Source organism: Neopsephotus bourkii, unplaced genomic scaffold (assembly GCF_033783945.1).
Source record: "Neopsephotus bourkii isolate Nb327-2 ecotype Australia unplaced genomic scaffold, CSIRO-AGI_Nbou_v1 NB_1526, whole genome shotgun sequence".
Classification (NCBI taxonomy): domain Eukaryota; kingdom Metazoa; phylum Chordata; class Aves; order Psittaciformes; family Psittacidae; genus Neopsephotus; species Neopsephotus bourkii.
The window spans coordinates 5,989,973-6,014,983 of NW_026902002.1; the positions used below are offsets into that span (position 1 = coordinate 5,989,973).

The 25,011-nt window shown below is 47.4% G+C and overlaps 1 protein-coding gene across 2 annotated transcripts in view; it reads right to left on the reverse strand.

Moving 5' to 3' along the window:
* MARCHF4 (membrane associated ring-CH-type finger 4) overlaps positions 1-25,011 on the reverse strand; it is a 110,318-nt gene that overhangs the window by 26,176 nt on the left and 59,131 nt on the right. Inside the window, exon 3 of one of the 2 annotated variants that reach the window (XM_061370152.1) lies at positions 6,916-7,077. In XM_061370152.1, the coding sequence (XP_061226136.1) occupies positions 6,916-7,077 (162 nt within the window). The remainder of the gene's footprint in view (positions 1-6,915; positions 7,078-25,011) is intronic. The other variant, XM_061370153.1, reaches the window with a different exon arrangement.

Here is a 25,011-nt window from a genome sequence, read left to right on the forward strand (position 1 = left end):
CCAGGAGGTGGCCCTGCCAAAGGCAAACACCAAGCACCGGGACTGCTCGGTGAGTGATCCCTTCAACAGCCTGTTCCCACTCTGCCATAGCCCGATGTATCCCACACCTCCACCAAATCCAGCCACACAATTGGCCCCTTTGTGCCATGAAGAAGTTGAGATGGTGAACAGCTCTCCTCTTAGGGTGGGAAGCTTGGTGGTACCAGCTGAAACAGGCCAAAGCTAGATGCAGGGGTGCTGGAGTCCACAGAAGATGCACAGTTCTGCAACTCTTCTGACATAAAACAGAGCAAAGGCCACCCAGCACCCATTGCCTCCAAATTTGAATTCTGATGGTGGGATCAGAAGCTGTGCTAGCCTCCTGTTCACTCTTCAGCTTCATTCTCAACAGCACCATAAGCCAATGCAGGACAAATCCACAACTGGTGCCATCAGCTCAGAGCTCCAGGACTAGAGGCATGGGGCAGGGAGGGTGTTTGGCTGTGTGCATGGGGTTGCACTTTCACCCCTTCAGCTTTTCCCAGACCTCATCTTCCGTTCCACTAACTGTCAAACACTGAGGGGATAGGAGTGAAGGGAGCCTGGTGCCTGGTGCTGTGTGTGAAGGTTTTACTGCAGGTCCCTCACGCTGACCCATGTGTGCCTGTGCCAGCCAAATCCTTCTGCATCATTTCTCTCTCAAGAGGAGGCAATGGACTGGCTCCTCACCATCTGTCTGGCACACTGCAAGGCCTGTGTTGGCAAGGGGTCTTTCCAAGGTAGCAATTAAAGACAGAAAAAGAAGGAGCTGTTTTCTACAACTAACAGCCATGAACAACCAGCGACACTGCTTTGCAGAGAGAGAGGCTTAGGTGTTGTACTAAATATAGTGTCAAAGGGATGGAGCTCAGAGCACAAAGAAGTTTCATCTGAGAGAAAGGAAGTCCTGCTCCCTTTGGTTGGGAACACACAGGCTGAAACAAAGGCAGGGATGTTGCCTGACGCTGCCTAGCTGGCAGCAGCTCCGGGAAGTTCACTGTGGTGATAATGAAGGGGCTGGAGTCCGTCAGCCGTGCCAGGGGGTAGGAGATTCTCCCCCCCCGCATCTGGCACTAACTGACAGTGACACACGCACCAGCAGTCCCGACTCTGTTCAGGAGGTGGCACTGGGGTGTGATTACCCTCTGGCAAGGAGGTAAATGGGTCAGAGCTGAACACTGAGGAAAATAACCAGCTTGCAGGAGAATTTAATATTTTCCAGAAATAAAAGTAACTAATAAATGTTGTATTTCCTCTCTGACAACCCTAAGAGCTTCAATTTAGCATCCCACATCTAGCCAGAGCCGCCAATAACTGGAGTCATTATTTTTAATCTTTTAATTCCATTTTGGTACACATCTTATGGTATGAGGCTTGCACAGAGAGACGAAAAAGGGTGAGACAGAGGATAAAGCATGTTAGCCAGTGAGAGCACACACAGAAGGGTCCAAGAGCTGTTCAGAGGTGGAACATACTGGTAAATTTCAGCTGCAGAAGCTGGCCCTGATGCATCTGTGCACTGGTGGCCTCGGGAACTCACCCCAATCACAGTGCTGTGCCTTTCAGATTTCATAACAGCCCTTGTAAAATCAGACATTTTCCTAATCCCCTTCTACCATCACTACGGCCAGCAGACCAGGGATTTGGTGGGCAACCCTACAGTCCCTGGCTCACCACTGGAGCTTCAAAGAAAGGTCTCAGCTACACTGCAGAGTTCCTTTGACAGCACGTCTGAAACCCCCAATGCTCTTTGTGTGAATGCCTGGCTGCAGACACCTCCCTCCCTCCAGATCTCCAGCTCAAACATTCAAATTCCAGCAAGGTCACAGTGTCAAGCAACCCCACCTTGCGGGGAGACAGCAAACCTAAATGGGAGACCTTCTTTCCTCAGCTGATAATGACTGTTAAGTCCCAGGTAGCTGCTGAACTGTACCGAAGTGCACCTTTAACAACCAGCAGCTCACCCAGGTTGTCAATCAGGATTGTTAGGCAGGCAGAAAGCTCTATGGATGCTCTCTGCCAGTGCTGAACAGGGCAGAACTAAGGACTTGGTGAAACCAGAAAGCTTTAAAGGCTCTTGCAGGGTAACAGGGGCAGCTTTGTGAGTGCCAGGCTAACAATGGCTTCAGAGCATGCCCAAGCAGCTCTCTGCAGTGGCTTGCCATTTGTACTAGAAAAAAGGCTTTATGCCTCCAGACCATTCTGGAGAAATGTCCTCATTCACTTAGGAGCTGTCTATCTGTCTTCTACTCCATCCCCCTTGGCCGAGTGCATTGGCACACCACCCAGATGTGCATGTGCAAAACAGAACACTCTCTTGGACTGACTTTCCCCAAGTTTCTCCATTGCCTCAGAAAGGGTTTATTTGGAGCCCAGGCCTAACATTTGGAATAATCTTAGCCAGGGGACAAGCCAGGACCGGTGCCTGCCAGTCATGTCACTCCCGTTCTCTTGCACTGTTTCATAACCTACATTTTGTACCTGGGACTGTCGTGGTCTAAGCCCACCCAGCAACTAAGTAAGTACCACTTGCTCATTTCCCCAGCACCTCCCCGCCCCAGGTGGGATGGGGAAGAGAATCGGAAGAAGGTTAAGAGCAGTTTAAAAATTGAAATTAAGTAAAATATAATGATAATAGAAATAATACCAACAATTCTGATGGTAATAATACAAAACAAACAAACAAACAAAAAATCCCAACAAAAAAACCAAACCAAACCAACCAACCAACCAAACAACAACAAAATAAACAACACCAAAAAACCACACACACAAAAGAGAGAAATTAAAATTCAGAAAATACAAGTGATGCATTATACAGTTGCTCACCACTCACTGACTGATACCCAGTCTGACTCAAGCAGTGATCAGTCCCTTGTGGCCAACTCCCCCCAGTTTATATACTGAGCATGATGCCCTGGGGTGTGGAATACCCATATCCCTTTGGCCAGTCCTGTCTCTGCTCCCTTGCAGCTTCTTGTGCCTCTCCTCACTAGCAAAGCATGAGATTGAAAAGTCCTTGAGCCAGGTAAATGCTACTGAGCAATAGCTAATACATTGTTGTGTTATCAGCATTGTTCTCAGGCTAAAGCCAAAACACAGCACTGCACCAGATAGTAAGAATCAAAAATAACTTTATTCCAGCTGAAACCAGGACAGGAACAAACCTGTTTCTCTGTTTGCTTCAGAGCTTCTGCTCAGAGGCTTGTAAGGGAAAACTCCCACTGCTCATGTAACACAGATTAATAATGTCATTACTATAGTATTTAAGTCCTGATACATATTTCCCTTTCTTTGGCACCAGCAGTCTCCAAAGGTTCCCAAGCACCAGCATGAGCAGATCCAAGGCAGATATTTGCCTGCAGAAGATATCTGTGTCTCACTGCTGCAGCTTGCAAAGAAAACTTGCTTGCTGGAAAAGCCTCCCTGCACTCCTCTGAGAGCTCCCCCATGCCTGCCTCAGGCAGTTCAGTTTATTTTTATTGCTGTATCTGACACGTCCCCTTAGTACGTATCATTAACATCCTGAGCTGGGCTAGTCAGCAATTTAATCTTCAGACCCAGGATCACAAGCAGGCAGAGGTTTTTCCTAGAAGGTTGAAGTGGACCATTCCCACCACTGCTTAGGTCTGGCTCTCCACTCACTGCTGTCACGAGCCTCTGGCCATGTTCCTCAATTATCTTCTGGAGGATGGCTTTTGTTTTTATGAATTCATCAAGCAAAGTTATGCTACCACTGTGATAGCTTCCCTGCTGTACACTTACAGATGCTGTGGCTTATTCAGATACTTGGAAAGGCAGCAGGGAGGAAGGAGGGCCAAGAAGTCTCTTACTGCACCCATTGCTGCTTTAAGACCATTGCTATTAAATGCCTGCAATAGAGGGATGGGATGGGAGGCTTTAATTTATGGAGATTCATTCTGTCAAAATACCAGACTAAAGGCCTCTCTCTGGTATGAAACATCATAACAGCCTGGAGGCTGGAGGGAGTCTGTGTTAATTATGCATGAACCATGTTCCCCCCGCTGCAACTTCTCTGCCCGTGCCATGAGTCTCCACACTCATCTGGCCCATGCCGTGCTTCTAGGAATTCCAAAAATGGGGGAGCAGATGTGAACATGGGCAGAGGAACAGGCAGGTCCCAGGGAATATGTGGGTGTTGGGTGTGCTTGGACCAACTGGACATGCCTCAGGGAGCCCAGGGACTGCCAGCTCCCTGGGTTTGGTTTTCCAACAGTCTGTCACAGGAGAGGACACAGGGGATAGGTAGGCCACATTGCTGGTTAAAATCTAGCCACGCTCAGAGCATCATCCAAACAGATTTAAGTTGACAAGGAGGTGATGTTTGTGTGGTCTTTGCCTGCATGATGGCTGGGCTGGAATTAACAGAAAACCATGAATTTCTACAGCATTTGCCCTCTAAAACCTGTGCTTGAGAAATTTGGAACTTTCTGGTAAGAATAAAGCTGGGCAGAAGTTCCAGCAGACCCTGAGAAGGAAGGTCAAGGACTGTTGTTTTACTTAGGGACACCCTTGTATGTCCAGGTGGCCCCTGTTACCCGCATGTGGGGTGAAGACTGAGCAGAAAAGATGTTCTTCCCACCTGCACATGCTGTGACATATTGTTATGGCACATCACGTCAGGGCATTGCAGCCACCTGGGTGCTCTCTTCCTTCCTTTCCCAGTGTCAGACCATGGTGAGAGCCATGGGGGAACAAGACATATGTGGTAGTGGGTTACAGGGGGCCCAACCCCTTAGTCCTCATGGGAAGTAGAGGGCTGGTATATCAGCCACTTCCCACAGGATTTCACATACTATTGCTAGTGTAGCATCTGCTTCCCAGAAGTGCCTTTGTGCTGGCACCAGACAGGGCACCCGGGCACACAGCTGAAACTCCAAACATGCTGCATTTGTTCCAGATCGCACGGCTTTTCACTACAGTTGCTTCTCCCCACCCCCCAGACCTCCCAGTGCTTCTGCAAGATGTGCTGTGAAGTCTTGAGTCAGCAGCGTGAAGCTTCCGAGATCAGGGTTTGCACGGTCCTCTGGGACCCTCGCTCCTGGAGCTCAGCTATCTCTCCATTGCTCCTGCCACTTATTCCTTGTATTCGTGGCAAAGGCCATCAGATCAGGCCCCTTCCTAACAGGGGAGCCCAGAAACACCAATACTTTGCTCAGGCTTTTGAAATGTGTGTATAGGAGGGCAGCTTGTCTGTGAATAGCTCCAACAAATGTTAACTGAATGAGGAACAACAGGAAAGCCACTGACTCGTTGCCCTGAGACACCTGAAGGTGCAGAGCATTTGGAGGTCATTCAGTGGCTGGCTACACACATGCTTACAAATCTGTACCCACAAACCTTCAATGCTGCTCAGCATCGCACCCCCAATCTAAGACACAGGAAGCATTAGGGCACTCATAAACCAGCTTTCCAGAAATAAACAAATGCTTCTTTGTCCACATCTCTCCTCCTGTGTTTCAATCTGCTCTGAGTTACTAAAGCCAAGAAATTAAAACACCCTGGATCTGGGCCTTGAGATGAAACTACTGATCTCTCCATCCCAGGGCACGTGGAAAATCAAATCAGAAGCTGCAGGGGCTCACAGAGAGCAGGCAGTCTTTTTCCTTCCTCCCAGCAAAAGTTCCCCATGATATCACACTAATTTCACTACTTCATTTAAATCTGAAGTCCTAAAGGGCTCCTGTTTCCTCACTGTAGCTAGTGACCTCAGGCCTGGAAAAAGACAGAGACTGCAGTTTGGAGAAGAGAGCAGTTTGCATTCCATCCTACTCCTTCACAACTGGGGGAAAGTCTCTGCCTCCTGTCAGAGAGCAGGGCAATCAGCAGAGAGTCAAAAAGCTCCACCAGGTGCTGGACAGACTATTACTGACATTACCGCCATCTCTAAGCACAGCATGCTGCTGTAATATCTCTCCAGTCCAGATGATGCTAATTAAGCAGTACTACCTAGATGTAATATGCTTCCTTATGTCCGAGGCACTAATGGTTCTCATCAAAGCCACGCAGCAATTAATCCATCTTCAGGTGTAGCTCCCACAATAAATCAATACCTATTAAGGTTAATTGATCTCATTTTTAACAGTCACACAGGTTTCCCCATTCTGAATCTTGATTTTAAATTACCAGCCTGAAGTGGGGGTTGTTAAAACAGAAGTCTTTTGAACTTGGAAGAGAAAGAAGGTGGGTCCTCTGACACCCTTCACAGCCACCCACATTAAGATGTTGTGTGCACATCTGCAAACGTCCACTGCGAATCAGGCTTGGAGAGGCCAGAGCATCACACACCCCTTGTGCCATGCCAGGATGTATTTGATCATGGAGGAGCAGTAAAGTGAAAAGGGTGGCAGGATCACAGAGGAGAGCTGTAAGAGCCCTCCACTTGCCTATTTCATCTCTCATGCCAACACAGAGGAGGCTCAGCAGGAGATCAGTGTTAATGGCACAAGTATAGGCAAATGGAGTCCCAGGATACTGCTCTGTCACAGACTGTGTGCTCTGTTGTAGCAAATCCCGTAACAGCTCCGTCCCCACCTGCCCCTGGAGACAGCGGCATACCTGTGGTCTCCAGGGGATGAGCACATTTGAAAGGCTGTGAGGTGTAACAGCACTATCACACTGGCAGTTTCAACAGGAGGTAAGTGAATGTGGGAATTGTCAAAGGACAGAAAGAGCAGGAGCAGACTCCCAAGGGATGCCCTTGGTATCAGCAGAACATGGGGCTGCTTTGGACCAGCCCCTGACAACCTTTTCTAAGTGTCTCAGACATACGGATCACTCTGTTCAGGGAAGGAAGACCCACACAGGTAAAATCCAGTTGCTCCCAGAAACAAAAACAGAAACAAGAATAAATAGACTTTGAAATGTCTCTAGTACCTTTACCTGCAGAGGGTTCTTTGTGCTTATGGCAATGACGTGATACTTGTAGTAACACAGCTCACAGCTCCAGCAGCCTCTCTCGCTAATCCATTTGATCAGACATGGCTGGTGCGTGCACTTCACCGATCCATCACATCGACATGGGCTCAGCAACTCCCCCTGGAAAAAACAGACAGCATCAGCGAGGCACCCCTCCTCCCACAGGCATGGCATGGCTTGGCATAGCAGAACCTCCATCATCCCATTTGCTTTTTGTTCATTTTTACCTGGTTTGGCTTTGGTAATTGTGCTGCCTCCACCTGCATTCCCTCAAATACTTCTTGTCTGATGCGAACAAAGTTTGACAGGGATGTAACAGTTCCAAATACTTGGGTCCTACTTTTATTTTTTATTCTTTTTTTTTGTGGAAAGAGACAGCTGTGTAGATAAGAGATGCCTAATATCACTGATGAAGGAAGAACTCGGTAAGCACAACTCTTACTAGACACCAGAGGACCCACACTAGACCACAACCAGTGGACACAGCTCTATTGGATACCAGATGCCCACTGTTTCACTGCTCAGGTTTGTCTCTCTGCTCCGTATTTCAGACAGCATGGTTGGTGTTGCGATAGCTGTGGGACAGCCTCTGCTGCAGACTGCCATCCTGCTCAGCCCAGGGCGGCTTCCTTGAGCCCAGGCAGGCACAGACACAGCAGCTCTTGGACTCTGTGCAGGTTAGCTGGTGCCAGCCATGGAGGTGCCACTCCACCCCAGGAGCTGGACTGAGCCCAGTGCTATGTGCTACCTCCCAGTACTTGCCAGGCAGTGGGCATTTGCAGTGTGAGACACAGGAGTCTCCTTTCTAACGTTCCTGGACTGAGAGGGATGAACCTGACTGTGAGTGGCAGGTGTGTGCTTTGGGTTCAGGTCTTTGTGTACCCATAGCCCAGCAGGGAAAAGGTCCTCAAATTTCACACATCCCCTGCTTCCCCCAGACAGTCTGTCCCGAAGGTGAGTCATAGTGATGCATAGCCAATAGGGCTGCCTATTTCCACCCTAGAAGCAAATGAGATGAAGAACAAACTGAGTCCTGGCTTGTGAGACACAGATATTTATGAATGGTGGCCAAAACACTGAACCTCCTGACTCTCTCCCTTATTTCTGGTGTTGGTTTAAACAGGGTATCCACAAAGCCCCAGTATTATTCTGATCTATCTGCTATCATCCTATTCACCATGGGACTAAATTCCTCTCTGCACACACAAGCTCAGGAGCTCATTTTACAGTTATTTGCCATCCCTTATTTAGGGAAGAACAGAGCCACTACATTTTTCTCCCCACCTCTTAGTATTTAAAACCCACAATATAGATTCCAGTTGTGTACTCCATGATTTAAAAACTTTAAAAGGTAGAATAGGAAAATCTATGGGATGGGAAGGCTGGCATCATACTTTCAGTGTTAGGAAGAGGATATTTCCTCTGACACTCCTAGGTCAGCCCCATCATTACCACTAATGGAGCCCCAGGATAACAGACCCTGGTGTCTGAGACTGCTGGACAACAGTGAGTTGTCCATCCAACTGCCTTAACTTAGGAAACCAGATCCTGCTCTTGCTAACCTTGGTGGGAAACTGCCTTAGCTTTCAGAGTACATCAGGTCTGAGAACCTGAGGAAATGAGAACCACACTGGGCAAGAATGTTACTTTTTTTATGAAACCTAATGCAAACAGTTTAATCAGCTCATTTGCTTCAGCTAGGTGACCTAAAAATGTCACCTTCCATGAAACTTTAGCAAAACTGTAAATAACTGTTTACATTACAGAACCGGGATCAGCTCTACCTGTCACTACTTTTCATTACACACTGGAGGGGATGAGAAGGGAGAGGGAGAGCAAGGAGGGTTGTAGAATCCATGAATTTTTTTCACCTGGAAAGGTGTTACAGGACAAACCAAAAGAAGGGAAGCAGGGAAGGACGAGAGGGGAGGAGGGTGCATGTGGGAAGGAGCATTGACACTTGCAACTCAAACTCCCAGTGTGAGGTGAAATGTGAAGCGTGCGTCCCTGCCTTTCTCTTCCCTCAAAATGGTAAGAGACCTGGGTTTTGCCTAATGAGCAGCTGGAGGCACCTGTGATGAGGGATCAGGAACGGGGCAGAATGGAGCAGGAACTAGGAGGAACAACCTCGAGGCAAAGGCAGAGGCGGAAAGCTGTAGCTGCAGCCTGGACTAACACCGGCTTCTTGGGTTCTGTAATAAATGGAGTCTGAAATCTAAGCCTGTCTCTTGAGAGCCAAGAGATGTCCACAGACACCCTACACCGCCGAGGGGACCCAGTCCCCTTTTAATCTAGGCAGTCCTGCCAGCTCCTGCAAGAGCTCAGGACTCAACTGTGGAGATGAATCCCACAGTTTCTTGATTTTTCACAAATCCAGCAAAACCCTGATTTACCACATTTTCTCCAGCCATGTGAAATATTTTATCCTTCAGTGTGGCATATACCTATTTTTGCATACTGTGAAGCCCAATTCTGTCCACAGCGAGCATTCGTAAAACACTGCCACATGCACACACACAAGCACGCGCTCCTATACCAGCAGAAAAATAAACACCAGCAGCATATTAAGGGAATAAATCACTTGTACAGTAAAGGAGAATGAGCCTCCTTGCTGGCTCTACAGTGACCTCAGGAACAGTCCATTGGCTGTGGTACACATGAAGGATTTGTTGCGCAGAGACCTCTGCTAAAAGCTACAAGCACACAAAAGTAAGCCCCAAATGAGGTGCAGATCGCAGCAATTAGAGATGGAAATTAAATCCCCATGGCGATTTCTGTAGGTTTGCAGAAAATGGCTCTGCACAACATATTCTCCAGTGCTTCAAACAACGATGTTCCCACCAATACCCTTGGGGGACTGCTCTCCAAAGACTCTTTGAAGGCTCTACTTCCCAACACTTATTTTGGCAGTTTTCCCTTTAGAGTTACATCCCATTACTTGGATCAGCATTTCTGCTTTGTCAGAGAAATGTCCCTCAGCTGCAAGCTTCATCCTCAGCTTGCTCAGTACCATCTTGTTTCCCTGAAACACCCAAATGGTCTTTGGAATCAGGGCATCTGCCCTTTTTTTGTTACTATCCAAGTCTAACTTGGGTTTCATTTCAAAGGTGAAAACCCAGAGTTAACAAAAGGGAAGGGTGCTCTGGCTTTGGCCATAACCGTCTCAACATATGGAGGAAATACTCTTTCCTATATATTACTCTACTTCTGAGAAAAGTAATGTAGTAAGCAATTATATAGAATATTATTCCCTCTTTCTGTCTGTGGTGGGAGCTGGTCTCTAGGAGCAGCAAGGGCAAGTCCAGGATGAACTGGCTTTACCCTGAGATGGATGATACTGCTGGAGATGAACGCGGAGTGTGAGTCTGTTCCAGCTCTGTCCTCTCCTTATGAATTCCCAATCTGTGCCCATTGCAATGTGTCAAAGTGGTTAACAGTTATATGGACCCTGCTATTTTAAGCCTACTGGGAGGAGTTCTGAGAAAGGATGGAAAAAAAATTATTGCCAGTGTGTGCTTCTGATGCTTGGTACATCCAGGGAGAAAATGATGTCAGGAGCAGTGACACCCTTGTTGAGTGCTGATGTCAATGTTTCGCCTGGATGTTTTGTGTGTCAGTGCTGGAAGCCCATCCATGCATTGCTACTGAAGCTGCAGCAGCTCACCAAACCAGCAGGTACTCATGGGATGTGTTTCCCAGGCCTATTCTTTTAACCATAAATGAAGTAGAGGAAATTTGCCCACCCAGTCTCTTTTGAACATGGGGACGATGGTGTCATTGGGACAGGATGTCATCTTCTGGCATGTCCCAGTTCCAGCTTGCTGACCTACATCTGCTGCCTGGGCTGCTCCTAAGCACCAGCTCAGCTGGAAAGAGCAACATCTTGCTACCACAACTTTAACAGCAAAAAATCTGAAAACCAGTGCAAGCTGTACATGTAACCGGGCTGGCTGATGGTGAGTTTAACACCTGCAGTTTTTCCTCAGCTGTGTGTTTTCCCTGCTCAGATGCAAAAAGGGGCATCAGTCATCAGCATAACACAGTGCCCTGGACCAGAGCAAGGCAGTGAGAAGATGCTGAAAGAGTTGTCCACATCACAAGGGCTACCATCTCTGTCTGGATATGCTCATGCAGCTGCCACTGCTCATGGGAGTAGCTGTATGCATGGATCTGACTGCTAGCATTTATATGAGTTTGTCTTGTTGGGAAGAGGAAACTGGGAATATTTAATTTCAGGTCTTCAACTGAGTCTCCTAAATACACTTAAATCTTCACATTAAATTTAAATGTAATGGGAAGTTTTATTATGGCAAATAAATGTCAAATTATTTCTATATTAGGAACATAATTACAGAGGAATGAAGTCCAGTGGCAAAGAAAACCCCATTGTTACACAGCTGGTAAACTTCAATAAACATGTACTAATGATCACTCTGTCTTCACACACACTTTCATGAACTGCCCTTCCATCATTTTAAACTAAACACAGACATTACTATCAGCATCTCAAATGCTTCCTGTGAGTACCCTCCTGCGTGCAAGCACAGCACCAACCAGCAACAGACAAAAAGGGTCATGAAGTAAGTATCTATAAATATATATATATATTGCATTAAATTATCCGGCATTGTGGGAAATTGATGCAGAGTGTGGACTGAGAGAGGAGTGGGCTTGTATCTCCTGTGGTGTTAGAACAGCAAAGGACATGGTTATGTACCTCTGTGGTGAGATGGCATCTCCCCGAGAACCCTGGCAGAGCTGGGTGCTGACCCCAATCTCTGTTGTGGCAGCAATCTGCTGAGAGACTTTTCTTGGCAGGGAATCCACCAATTGGGCAGCTCCCTAAAACCTGGGGAACCTATAGGAAAATCTATCCTAGTGATTACAAAAAGACACCACCCAGAATCCTTGCAGCTCCCTTCCCCTCCCCAGGTGCCACTGCTGCTGCCATGCACCTCCATGACCAGGACTGGCTCATCCCACAGCTCCCCTGCAAGACCATGCACCCCTGCTCCTCATCCCCATGGCAGTAGGAGCAGCCACAGCTTGGCATGGCAACCTGGGGGCTCTGAGATGGGTGTATTTGGCACAGCTCTGCCTTTTTGTGGTTTTCTGCAGTTTTCAATGGGTATTAGCTGTTCTGGCAGCCCTGTGGATGGGACACTTCTCCCTAACAGAGTGATGACTAATCTAGCAACAAAACACAGGCATCTCTCTGCCTATATGCTGGGTGTGAGCAGAAAGGCAGCTCAGCTTTAATGCACTCAGTGAAACCACCATGCACTTCTCTGGGACCATAAGGTGTATTCTGGTGATGTCTGGAAACATGGATGCTGGTCAGGAGAGGCTTATGTCTCACATGGTCCTGAGCTGAGACAAATGTTTGTTCCAGAGCAAGTCCTGTCTGAAAATCCATCACGTCTGCAGAGCTCCTGATCCTCTGAAAACAGCACAAATTGCCTTTCCACCTACAGAGGCTCCGAGGAGAACCGAGGCTGACACACTGCTCAGGCTTTTTCTGCGTCTCTCTGATGAAAATACGAGAGGCTGCAGCCACAGCTGTGGGAGGGAAGGGTGGGACCTGGTCCGCAGTCCCCTCCTGCGGGAAAACTCATCCCACTGCTACTGCAAGAGACACGACTTTCCGGCAGAGCAGCTGCTGCCCACAGCCTTTGGCTTTACCATGGCTAAGGGGAATTTAAAGTGATCTCTGCTATTTTAAGGGGGAATTTTAAGTGATCTCTGCTACTTCCCATCTCCAGTGCTGATGCTGGGACAGACGGATGGATGGCCAAAGCCAGAAGGGGCAGCTCGGAATCTGGGAGTGGGATGGAGGAGGGGGAAGGAAGACTTTCTTTTTCTGAGCCTTACTAATCCCCATGGGGACTTTTTGTTGCTGCAGAGCTAGAGGACCATCACCCCATCTGGGCTGCTCACCAGGGCATCAGCAAGTTTTAAACCAAAATTTTTTGTTCAAGTGGATGACTCAGGATGCTCAGCTATGTTGGAGGAAGACATCAGGTAAAACCCTTGTGCCTCCATGCCCAAGAGTTCAGGGTTTCAGAGGAGAGGCATCTGGCCAAACACCATTCCAAGGCTGTGCCTTGGTCAGCAGAACACAGAAAAGCCCGACAGGGACCCTGAGCTGCACTATGGCACTGGTTGTTCTTTATACCAAATTGCCTGGCTCCTCCTCTGCCACTTCTGAATGGCATGTTCAAAAGCAAGACCCCCACAGCACTGCCTGTGTTACCCCATGTCATCCCCACCACTTATTAACAAGGCTGTGTGCCACGTTCAGAAAGCCTGAGGGCAACCTCCATACTCCACCTTTCCCACGGCGTAAGCAATGGTGCAAGAGGGCTGAGCAGGACCAGTCTCCTCTGCAAGCAGATCAGCCCTCCAGCTTGCCAGGGAGCAGAAAAAAGGATGGCTTTTTTCCGCCTTTAATTGCTAAAACCTTAAAGAACTCGGCAGGACAGGAGAAAATGAAGACAAGAAACTTAAGGCAATTTCAAGAGAAATGAAGACGAGGAATAAAAACTCAGGAAGAAAAGAAGGAGGAAGAGGCATGAGAAGACCATGGCGCAGGAAGCCCAGCGCATTAGAGAGTGACGAGACCTTGCTGCTGTGACTCATCCTGGGAGCAGTCGGGAGCGGTGGCTCTGCCGCATGGCTCTGCCCTCACTCCTTCACTGATTTCCAGGGGAAGGTGACTGAACGCAGTTCCACAGAGCTTAATGTGAGCTGTCAGGGAGCTGGGGCACATTTGCACAATGCCTCAGAAATGGAAAAAGCAGGAATGTTGCAGAGTTTAATGTGAAATATATGGACATAGCCCTACCCTTTCCCATTCAAAAATGTGGGGCTGGGGGGTGGAGAATGGGGTTTAATCTAGGCTAGGGCTCTTTCAGTATTTACCTGACAGTAACTTGCTCATGTGTTTGCCTGCCCATAGGCAGGCACAAACCACCAGCTCTAGGTACATCCTAGGGAGCTGGTACAGGTAGAACAAGATGTCTCATGGTTTAACATCAACTTCCTTTAAGGGAAAGTACTTCAAAGGAGCAGAAAGCACACATTTTTTGTGAGAAACAGAAAATCACAGGGCATTTTTTGTGCAATGAGCTATGGAGGATTTTAACACCTGGTTTCAGGCCAGTGAAAGATGAAGGGCAGAAAGCCCTAAGATGTGTCATTCAGCTATGAAAGGGGGACAGCATGGAAAAGGATGCTGGGGGCTGGTTCTCACCTAGGACAGCCACTGAGAAGGAAGGACAGTCCCTAAAGGTATCTTTAACTGAGAGGGAAGATGCTGAGCTCCACCTCTGTGTGCAAGTCCTGCCAAAAAAGTGGCCTTCCAGGAAGAGATTCCTCTAAACAGGAATAGTCTAAACAGAAATAGTCCTCAGAGCAAGAAAAACAGCAAGCACAGGGACCTGCAAGCAGTCCTGCCACACTGTTGCTGCCATCACTGAACCCAAGAAGAAGCTGGGACTGATCCAGCCCTGTGCCCAGCAGATAGGGCCAGCAGAAGGGTTCTACCACTTCAGAGAGGAGAAAACATGGGCTATGACTTTCTGCAAGTGTTTTTCTCCAGCAGTCTGTCAGCAATGTCCCTGGCTTTGTTCATCAGCAAACTGGAAGCCATCATTTTGCAGAGTCTGTCCAGTCTGGTGGTGTGTCCCCAGTGTACCTGGCCAGGTCCTCATGCCTCTGTGGCATGAAACATTGTGGTCCCCTCCGCATGGACGGAGCAAGTGACCAGAAGCTGGAGGTGAACTGCACCCTGCTGCGCTCACTGAGCCAAGCTTCACACTTCTCACCTTTACGGCTCCACTGCCTTGTCCTTTCAGAATCAGCCCTTTTGGGCAGCCAAACTCCAGGCAAATTAATTTCCTAAAGTTGGAGAACACCCTACCTAGGGGATGAAAACCCATTCAACAGAAAAGGCAACTAGTGGACCAGTGCTGCAAAGGACCATACCACAGCCTGTATGTACCACCGTCAGTATCACACCTGCAAAGAGGCCCACCATCCTGTCTCCCTGCCACAGGGGGACAGACACCAGGTTGTCCCAGTAATGCACAGGCATGTTTGCAGAGCCCAGCCATACTGTGTGCCCTTGCTCTGGCAGATATCACAAGCTCTTGGCTAGTCTCAGCTGTGCCACCAAAATACGAGTAGAAAAGGTTTTCAAAAACCTGCTCCATCAGAATAAAGTCAAACCTTGCCCAAAATATGGAATAACAAAGGATTTTTGGGAATCATCAATAGCCCAAGGAGCAGAGAGCTTATAAAACATAGATCACATTGGGATTTATTTGCTTTTCTCTCTACAGAAGGATTTCCACAAGAAAAATATCTTTACTTAGGTGTTCTAGGGCCCACTTCATTCTAATATCATTGAACATATTTTTGATTAGCTGATTTAAGTAATTCTTACTAAATGTTGCTCAGTGGCAAGGAATCAAAAGGCAAGCATATCACCTGCTGTGCCTCATCAGGTCTGATAATAGCATCGATTAAGCAAAGAGCCTTCAGTGCACAGATATCACAGCCCTGTGCATGTGAAATCGGGATACCTGAACACCCAGAGCACTTGGGTGTTAGAGGAAGTTCAGCTTCAGACTTATCCTGAACACACAGAGGAGCTGGCTCAGCATCCCAGAGAAGTGTTCTAGCCTGTAACCTTATCTAGGTGTTCTCCGGCAGGGGGATTGGACTAGATGATCTTTTGAGGTCCCTTCCAATCTCTAACATACTGTGATACTGTGATACTGTGACTTTTACCCAAGGTATTGAAGCTTTAAACTTCTGTAGATTTAGTAAAGGCCATATCCATTTTGTGAGCTAGAATAATCTGGTTTCTCCTGAAGGGAAATCTGCTGTCGTTTTGCTCTGGTTATTCTTTGTTTTAAAAAAAATAAATGTATTATTTCAGACAACAGTTAGATTTATTCTGTGTGAGATAAAAGAGTGAGCACAATTTTACTCCCTAGGATGCTAGGGCAAATCTGATGTGACTCCATGAAGCCAAACAGCTCATCAGCACAAACCAAGTGCCCTTAAGTTATGGCTTGTAATAAATTTTCAAGCAATTGAAGAGGTCTTCTATTTTATTTTTTTATGTACAAATGGCTTTTTCTAGTGAAAAAGCCTCAGCTAAATAGAATTCTTTTAAATATACCGCTTATTTTCATGGGGGAAAAAAAAAGGCAGTAATTATTCCTTGTTATCTCTAATCCTTGGGGACCTTCACCTTTCTACTTCAGTCCTCATCAGATCCATCAATGCGTATTTTAAAAGTTTGAAGTATAAAGTTAATGCCTTCAGCATGCAAGTACCATATAATGCAATTCTTATCAGAGATGTGCTTATAATTTAGCAAATTGAACTTTGCAGCTACTGCCCTGGGAAGCTGTTCATAAAGATACTCAGCTAATGGCCATTTCGGAAAACATTGTGCCATCAGCCGCGGAGCAGCAGCCATGGAAAATCCACAGAAATGGATGCTGGTTTGACTCTCCAGATGATAGATCCCACTTTTAAAGAGAGTGAAACACAGAGAGCAATACACTTCTTTTTCTTTATTTTTTTTTTCCCTGAGACAGCTGAAGAACTCTTCAACATAAAAGCTAAGAAAAACTTTATTCTGTATTTGCCACATCCCACTTTCTTTGCAAATGAGAAAATGTTCAGGTGCTGTGGCAGCCTTACAGCAGTGAGATCCTCCTCCTGAAAGTGCAGCAACTGCTGAAGAGCTGCTTTATGCCGGTACCATAAGTTCATCAATGGATGGCAGTGGAAAATGAGGGTACCACAGGATCTGGGGGTCCCTGTTTGCCGTAGTACCCTCAAGTGATCCCCAGACAGGACTAAGGGCAGTGGGGTGGGAAATGGGGGAGCTGTGTGCATGTTCAGTAAGTAGAAGGCAAAAATAAGGTGCAGACAGAAGAGCAGAGCATGTGTCAAGTACCTGAAGACAGCATTTCCCAGTTGAGAGTGGAGATGGGGATTCGGCAGGAGAGACCACCCCAACAGGTCTGGATGGGGACAGTTATGCAGGAGCTTTTCCTGCTCTGCCCTAGCTGGTCAGGACCAGCAGCTCAGAGATGGAAACCTTCCAAAGCATTTCGTGTCTCCAAAGCCATTTATGCCTGCTGCTCTGTTGAGTAGTAATGGGACAGAGGCAGCCATTGGCCTTGAGTGCACTCAGGGTGAAGGGTGAGGGCAGTGTGGCTTGGGGTTGAAAGCAGAAGCGGTAAAGGGACAGTGAAGTGGGAGACAGCACATCACACACAGGGCTGCTGCAGCGGCCAGGGAGCTGGGATATAAAATAATGATCATGGTTTGTTTACTTTTAGCTTTGGTAGTGCTGCAGAGCTAGCTGTTTCGTTAAGACGTGGCCTGATCTGCTTCTCCTTTCTGCCTCCCGATCTAGAGAAGAAGAATACTCAATTACAAAGTTCACTCGTGTAGAGCCCTTCAATTACTGAGTAACTCTGTTATGGCTTTTCCAAATGTTACAAGACTTGTGCAGTAGGACATGACATCTGAAGTAATTCACTTTTCATCTGTGATTAGCAGAAATTAAAATGGTCTCAGAACATCCCAATTTATGTGAGATCAAGTTCCTCATTACTACAGACTGTCTTAGTGGAGAAGGCATTTATTTTCAATGTCTCAGGCAACCCTGAAGGCAGAGATGCTGAACAAAAATATATGAAGGAGGCAGCAGAGGAGAGAACAGAGGCCCTCAGGGACCACGGATGGTGGAGCTCCAGAGCCTTGCCTTCCAATTCTGCCATAAGGTCACTTAAATGTTTGGCAGAAAGTCAAAATGCTTGCTGGCACAAACGTGCACAGGAGGTAGAGGCACCTCCTTTGGAAAATGATGCAGTTACAGAGTGAAGCTGAAATGCCTTTACCGGCAATGAGCTAAAAACCAGCCTTAAATATAAAACATTTCTTCAGTAGGTATATGCCAAGCTGGTGGGTGAAGCGGCAGCAGAACAACTGCCTGCAGGATGCACTCATGGAGGAGTGACGAATGCTGCTCACAAACCCCAACAGGCCAAATCAACCACCGCTGGTAATACATCTTCAATGGGATCTGGGGAAGGACCCATGGGGCTGGGGTGGGAGGTGTCTGCAAGGCTGGCAGCTCAGGGTCATGCCTGGGAGAGTCACGGGGCTGCAAATTCAATGGGATAACCAGTGGCAGCGTGGAGCAGCTGGAAAAAGTGATGGGATGAGGGAGGGGATAAAAGCTAGGAATCTCAAACCACTTGGCCATAGCAAGAGTGGTCACGTTGGCCCTTCAATTTCTTCCTACTTTCAAGGCATCCTGGGTACTAGAAAAGTAGGTGAAATCCCCTGGGGAAATGCTGGGATTAGGAGGTGGGTGAGCATGATCTTGCTGACTCTCAGCACTCTCCTCTCCACTCCACCGCAGGAGCATGGTCTAGAGCTCATAAACCCATAGGCTCATTTAGTTGAAGTACAGCAAAAATAAACCATGCAAAGGAGAAGAGGCAGCTTAATCCCCAAATCCCTTTTCCTTGCATGACAACTTTTCAGCTGAGAGAAGCTCTAGAGGATAGAGCTGAAGGTAGCAGTGGCGCTGGCTGCACTGTCGCCGGGGGAAGCTGCACAACATTAATTCTGAGTTTTCAATGCTGCCCTGGCCAAAGGCCTCCTGTATAAGAAGCTGCATGAATCCGTGTGTTTCAGTCTTTGCCTGCATATACCTCCTGTTGAAAAGCCTTGTCATGTTTTCCTGCTCCAGCTGGGGAATACAGCTTTCACTTTTGCAGATGGACTATAAAACAGGTAGACATGAAAGGTAGACATTGATGTAAGCATAGCCATAACACCAGTAATGTGAGCTACAGAGGCCATTTTTGATTTCTTCTTTTAGTCTCTCTTTTGCACAAGAACAATATAAGGTTTATATGCCTGCATTTCTGGTGCAGCTTGGAAGACAGTTGGCCTTGATGGTCTTAAAGGTTCTTCCCAACCTAAACAATTCTATGATTCTATGACTGTGTGTGTAAGAGTGAAATTCACACACAGGGACATGAATATATAAATAGTGCCAGGGCTTTGAGGTTTCAGCACTGTCAGCGTACAGATACTAAGCATTACATAGGGCTGATATATTATCTGACTGTGAAATAAACTTTTGAAGATACACTGATTGGTAATTTGCATATTAACAAACACATCAACACTGAGGCAATGTCAGATGTTATGCATGGCTATGTTCCACTCCAGAGGTGGCTGAATTTCAAGCAGTGGCCAAATGAGTTTTATCCCTCAGCATGAAAGATGCCCTATTGAAATAGATATTATTACCCTCTCTGTTGGTGGTCTTTATTGTGCTTTGTCAAATTGCTTCTCCTGCTCCCTCCCCATGGGATTTGCTGAAACCTGCACATGGGATTTACAGAACCTGATTTTGCCACATGAGGCTCCTCCTACCCCACCTGGATTAGGTTATTTAACTCAGGGAGCTATGTCCAGTCAGACTGGGCTGTGACAGGTCTTCCAACATCCTCCTTTACCTAGAGGGTAGCTGCCTTCCTCTGAAACAACACATCTCTGCAACAACTTACAGCTCCCTTAGCAAGTGGTGTCTCTGCACAGGAAGGGTCAAGTGCCTGTTCCTGGCCAGGCTTTCCTTTTGCCTTGATAATGAAGCCAAAGGCATAAGCAATGGAACTGCTGCTCAGCCTGCTCTTGAGCAGTGTTGGGAAAGAAATGTCTGTGTGCACTGGCCACGGGTTACAGCCACTCAAGCTGCACAGAGACACCACTCCATCATACTCTCCAGGGTAGAGATTTTATTGTACTTCTAACCTGCAGTCAGCTTTTAGGATGGAATTGTCATTTACCTCCACCCAGCTGCTCTACTTCACTTCCTGGTGCAGTGAAGTAGAGCAACTTCTTAGCACTTCCAGCCAACACGGAGATGTGATGCTTGGCCAGCCTGCTTCCGTGACAATGACCTGTTGTCTTCTGGCAGGACTAGTTACTCCTTAACAATCATTAATGCTGCAAGCAGCTGGGAAGCAAGATGGTCACCAGCTGGGCCATCAGAGAAGGAAGAGGAAAGACGGATGCTGGTCTCATTGCTTTGCTCTGGGTGTTATGGATGCAAAGTGTCCAGAGGTGCAAGTCCTAAGAGCTAAGACCTTTTAGTGAGGTGCTCCTCGGCTTCAATATGCCAGGAAGATTTTAAGAGGTTTTTTGAAAGCTCGTGGATTTTTTTCTTGCCTTTGCAGAACTGGGGCTGATAGAGAGAGAAGCACAGAATGATCACTATTCACAGATGTGTATTACCTGGAAGAAGTCCCACTAATTGTTCAGATTTGTATTGAGGGCAGGGTAGTGTGTAATCAGCTACTCATCTGCTCTTCAGTGCTGAACGCTGAGAAGTTGTCTGCAAAGCCAAAAGCATTCAGGCAAGACTAAAGAAACTCATTACTCAGCCATCACCCTTCACTGCGATGCTCCAGGAATGAGAAATATCTGCAGCAGCCAGGCATGCTCCTCGTGGGCTGCAGCACACCGGGAAGCACAGCTGTCTGAGGTCAGCATGGGAAAAGCAGGTCCTGGCTTCGGCTCTCTCTCCTGCAGCTCTGCTGATGACATGCTGTTGCGTTTGGGGCAATCTCCACGTTGGGATCCTTGCTCTGTGTGTCAGGGTAATGACTTCTATCCACTGCACATGGCCAACCAAACACTTCATTTATCTGCATTATTCAGGGGCTTTAAGATCTTGAATAAATAAGGCTGTTGAAGAGCAAATGATTAAATGTGGCTGGCCACCCACCTGCATGGACATTGATCTTCACCCGTGTGCCTTTGCTGCTCTGGCAATCAGAGTGTGTCGCAGCCTTGAGCACTGGGGCAGCCCATGTCCACTCTGGAGGAAGGTCCTATCCCTTGCAATGGCCTTGTCCACCCGCAGGAGTGTTTACGTGAAATATGTCCTTCAGAGTTGTCTGGAAGCATTGTGTTAAACCAATTTGAGCCTTTGAGGGAAAAGAAGTTATCCTGCTAGTGAGGGGGCTTCTCTTATTGAGTATGCTTGCACTAAATCCTCAGTCTGATTTCTGTGTCCTTGCTGAAAAGAATAGGCAGTGGGAGATGAACTTTTTATACTTAATTTCCAAAACAAGTACCTCCAGCTACCATGCAAGCCTTTGTGAAGTGCTAATTTCAGTGAGGTTCCTGGCTCTGGGGATGATAGAAAGGGGTCAAGGTGCCTTGGCAGAGACATGGCACCTGCATCCATGCCTCCTTCCAAGCCATATCTGCCTTCATCTCTCACATCCCTGCATTTCCACAGGCAGTAAATTCACTCGGAGATTGTCTTTGAAGGGCAGTGAGTAGGAAATGAAAGCAGTGGTGCCTGCTGGCAAGGGTACCTGCAATCATCCTGAGAAGCTGGAGGATTTCTGACAGCCCCAGGGCCTGGCAGGAGGAAATGCTGCTTCTGCATTTTCCAGATCCTCTCCTTATGCTTGGCCACCATCCCTGGGCTCTGCCAGCAGCCAGGGAAGCTGAGCGGGATCTCCGGGTGGGACCTGCATCCTGGTTGTCTCTGTCCAGGATCTACAGCAATTTTGCTCTCCTGCTGCTGGGAGGAGAGCAACAGTTTTTTAATGTTTAATTTAATTTATTTAATTTCTTTGGAGATGTCAGAGATGAAAGTCTGCCTGGTAACAGCACTGATGAACACAGGGGGCAGGTCTTGAAACATGCTCTGCTACGCTGCCACGTGTTTCAGGCTGGCTATATTGCAGGGAGCAGGGTGCCCAGGTTGCTCCTGACAGCTTGTTTTCTGGTTAAATTCATTGCTTAATAGGAAAAGAATAATAAAAGTCCAAGCCTGTGACTATTAGCTTTGACCATTGTTACAGAGGGGAGCTCACCTCCCCGTTACCCGATTAGATTGCAAGGAATCAGGGACATAAGCTAAGCGAGAGTTTCCCCAGTGTGAGCCAGAAATACAGGCACGTTTGTCACCGAGGGAGTGATTTTATTTGCACAGCCTGCAGGTAACTGGGGCGTGTGAAGGCCAGGCTCAGCGCTTGGGGTGCCGCGCACAAAAGGGAAGGCAGAGGGGAAGCGGTCACCTCGGCGTAATGTGATGAAAGGGAGCGAGGTGTGAAACTGCAAAGGAAACAGACGCAGAGAGCTGCGGTGTGAGGAGTAAACACAGGCTGGCAGCAGGCGCCGAGCCCTGCCCGGTGCTACTGCACGCTTGCCACAGTCGATCGCAGCGCTGGCTGTGCAGAACAGCAAGGCAGCAACTCAGGGAGATCTGTGATTTGGTTTTCCCCATGAGGTAGGGATAAATGCGGCTAGGACTGAAAGTGTTTAAGTCACACCACCTCGAGACTGCCAGCAGATCCAGTTCTGCCTTCACCCGGGTGATGCTTTGACTATTTGTTTCAGGCTGTGGGATTTTGGGCAGGGGGATCTCGGGGCTGGCTGGTTACCCACTCATTGTCCTGGGACACAAGCCCTTCAGAGCACGGCTTTGTACTGTCCCAGCACATTGTTTTCAAAAGCCAAACCCAGTATTTTCCCTGCATCAACTATGGAACAAGCCCAGATATGCAAAGCCAGTCACTCAAACCTCCCTGAATGACTCTGCCATAACCTTTCCTTTCCTCCTGTCTGCTCTTTACATGACTTCTCTACATACACCAGTTTCTCATTTCATCCCAGACTGTTGGGAGGACACAGCAATAGACGGCTGCTTACACCACATCATGCCCGCTTCTCCTGGGAGCAGCATCATATGATACAGCCATGAAAGATGATGGGGCAGTGTTTGGGGACAAACAAAGGAAGCAGAGATGCCGTTATCCATCATCAGTGTGTGTGTACCCAGGCTTTTTGCACACCAATACTCAGTTATGGAGGTTGTCACACACAGAAAAGCTTCCCTGTTTCGACCAAGCAGTGGGATCCTAAAGTGCCCTGGAACATGAAAAGAGTTTATTACAGCCTTTGTTTTTAAGTATTAATATGGAATTAAAACTAAAAGCACCCTGGCTAAAGCAGAAAAAAATTTCAGAGACCAAACTTCCTAGAATAGCACCTGAGGAGAATGTGGGATTTCTCCAGCTCAGACATCCTCAGCATTACAGCCTGTCAGCAGCTGCAACACTATACCTTGCCAAAAAGCATCCCAGAACTTCTGCCCAAGCGTTCTCTTTAACTTGGTTATTAAAGGCACCTGTGGAAAGCAATGTGACTCATTTCCATAGCCCTGTCCCTTGTTATCAGACACACCTGAGCATCCTATGTACACCCTTTAAGAGTGGAAAGTAAGGCTGATTTAGGGTTTGGATGTGGTAGTGGGGTCTTTTCTTGGGGGAGTCTCAGGCTACTCATGTAGGAACAGTCCCAGCATCCTCAGGAGCAGAGCCTCTGTAGCTGAACTGCGTCCCAGAGCAGCTGTGAGGAGGTACTTTCAGAAGCCATTATTAAGGCAGAGAGGTTTCTGGGTGTGGGTTTACTGTGGGTCACATAGATTTTTTTTGCTGGCTCTTTAGTGCTGCTGCTGGCACTTGGTTGGTCCAGTTCTGCTGATCTGGCTGAAAGCCAACCTGGGAAAAGCTGAAGGCTTTGGTGGGCCAGAGAAGGGCCAGATACCCAGAAAGGAACCTGTTCTTGGAAGCAGAGTGGAAAGGTGTTGTGCTCCCTTTTAGGCAGCAAGGTTATATGGCCTTGATTTGGCTTCAGTAGGTCATCATATGTCACTTTGACCCATGCAGAATTAGTTTTCCTGGTAGAGTCACACCGTTAACCTGTACCTCCTGCCTAGGAGGGTTATTGCACTGGTCTTGTGGTCCCATGGAGAGCCGGTACCTTTGATTTTTCTAAGCTTCAGCTTCCTGTGTCTCCTCTGCTTGTTTCTGAATGGGCATGTAGTGCCTGCATGTACTCATTCCCAGGCACATCATTTAAGCGTATAAAAACAAAATATGAACTCATTTTATTCCTAAATCACAGCTATTGTATAGGGAAGAAAAAGCCACCTGGTGCCTGCAATGACCAGAAAAAAAACGAAGACCACTCTGTCATCATGGAATTTACTTTCTTCCCCCAAACTGTCTGGGCAGCCCCTAGGGTCAGTTTGAAGCTCTTGGGGACAGATCTGTTGGTCCTAGTCCACAATGCAGCCAAAGGAAACATAGTGCAAATGGAAACATAAGCTCTGCAATGATCTGACTGTGATTCCTCCGGCATCCACATTTACTCTGCATGTTTCTCAGGTACAAAATCTCTCAAGAGCAGATAAATGGCTGAATGTGAGCAGAGAGTTGGCATGAGCTTTCTAACCTGATGCTAACCACATTTTATCTTTAAGCTTCTGTGATTCAGAATCCCCTCACAGTTCTCCAGTCCCTAGAGGAGACTCTCTGTTCTGCACCATCCAAGACTAGAAAATGCAACTGCCATAGGTACGAAGAATGGTAGGTTATGTCTAACTTACCTCACCCTTGTGTGTTTTAGGTTCCAGAGTTGTCTCCTCTCCTGTGAACTTGAATAGAGACACTCAGTCAATGGGCAGGGAATATTTTTCACCAGAGAGCTCATCCAGCTCTGATTTCTTTTGTTGCTGTTGCTCTTCTCTGATCCTCAAGACTTTGAGATAATCTGATGGCTAAAAATCACTTTTTTTCTCCACAAACCACTGTTTCCCTTAGGTTTAAGGCCCACAGCAATGGGGCTGCTTACCCTGTTTTGGCTGGTGCTCAGCATCCTTTTCTTTCCATTTGGGACTTGCAGACTTTTCCTCCTCATTCTAACACCCAGCTACCTCCTGGGGCTGCTCACCATGACCGCTTCCTGTACAACCAGATTAATCCAACTATCTGGCCTTTACTTGACACAGGTTTTCCCATGGGTCAGGCTGTTTTTTTTTCACCACTATCAGCTCAGCTGATGAAAGCCACTACCACTTCTGCAAACCTTGCTGTGGACTACAGGACTGCATGGAGAACTGCATTTCCCTGCCCTATG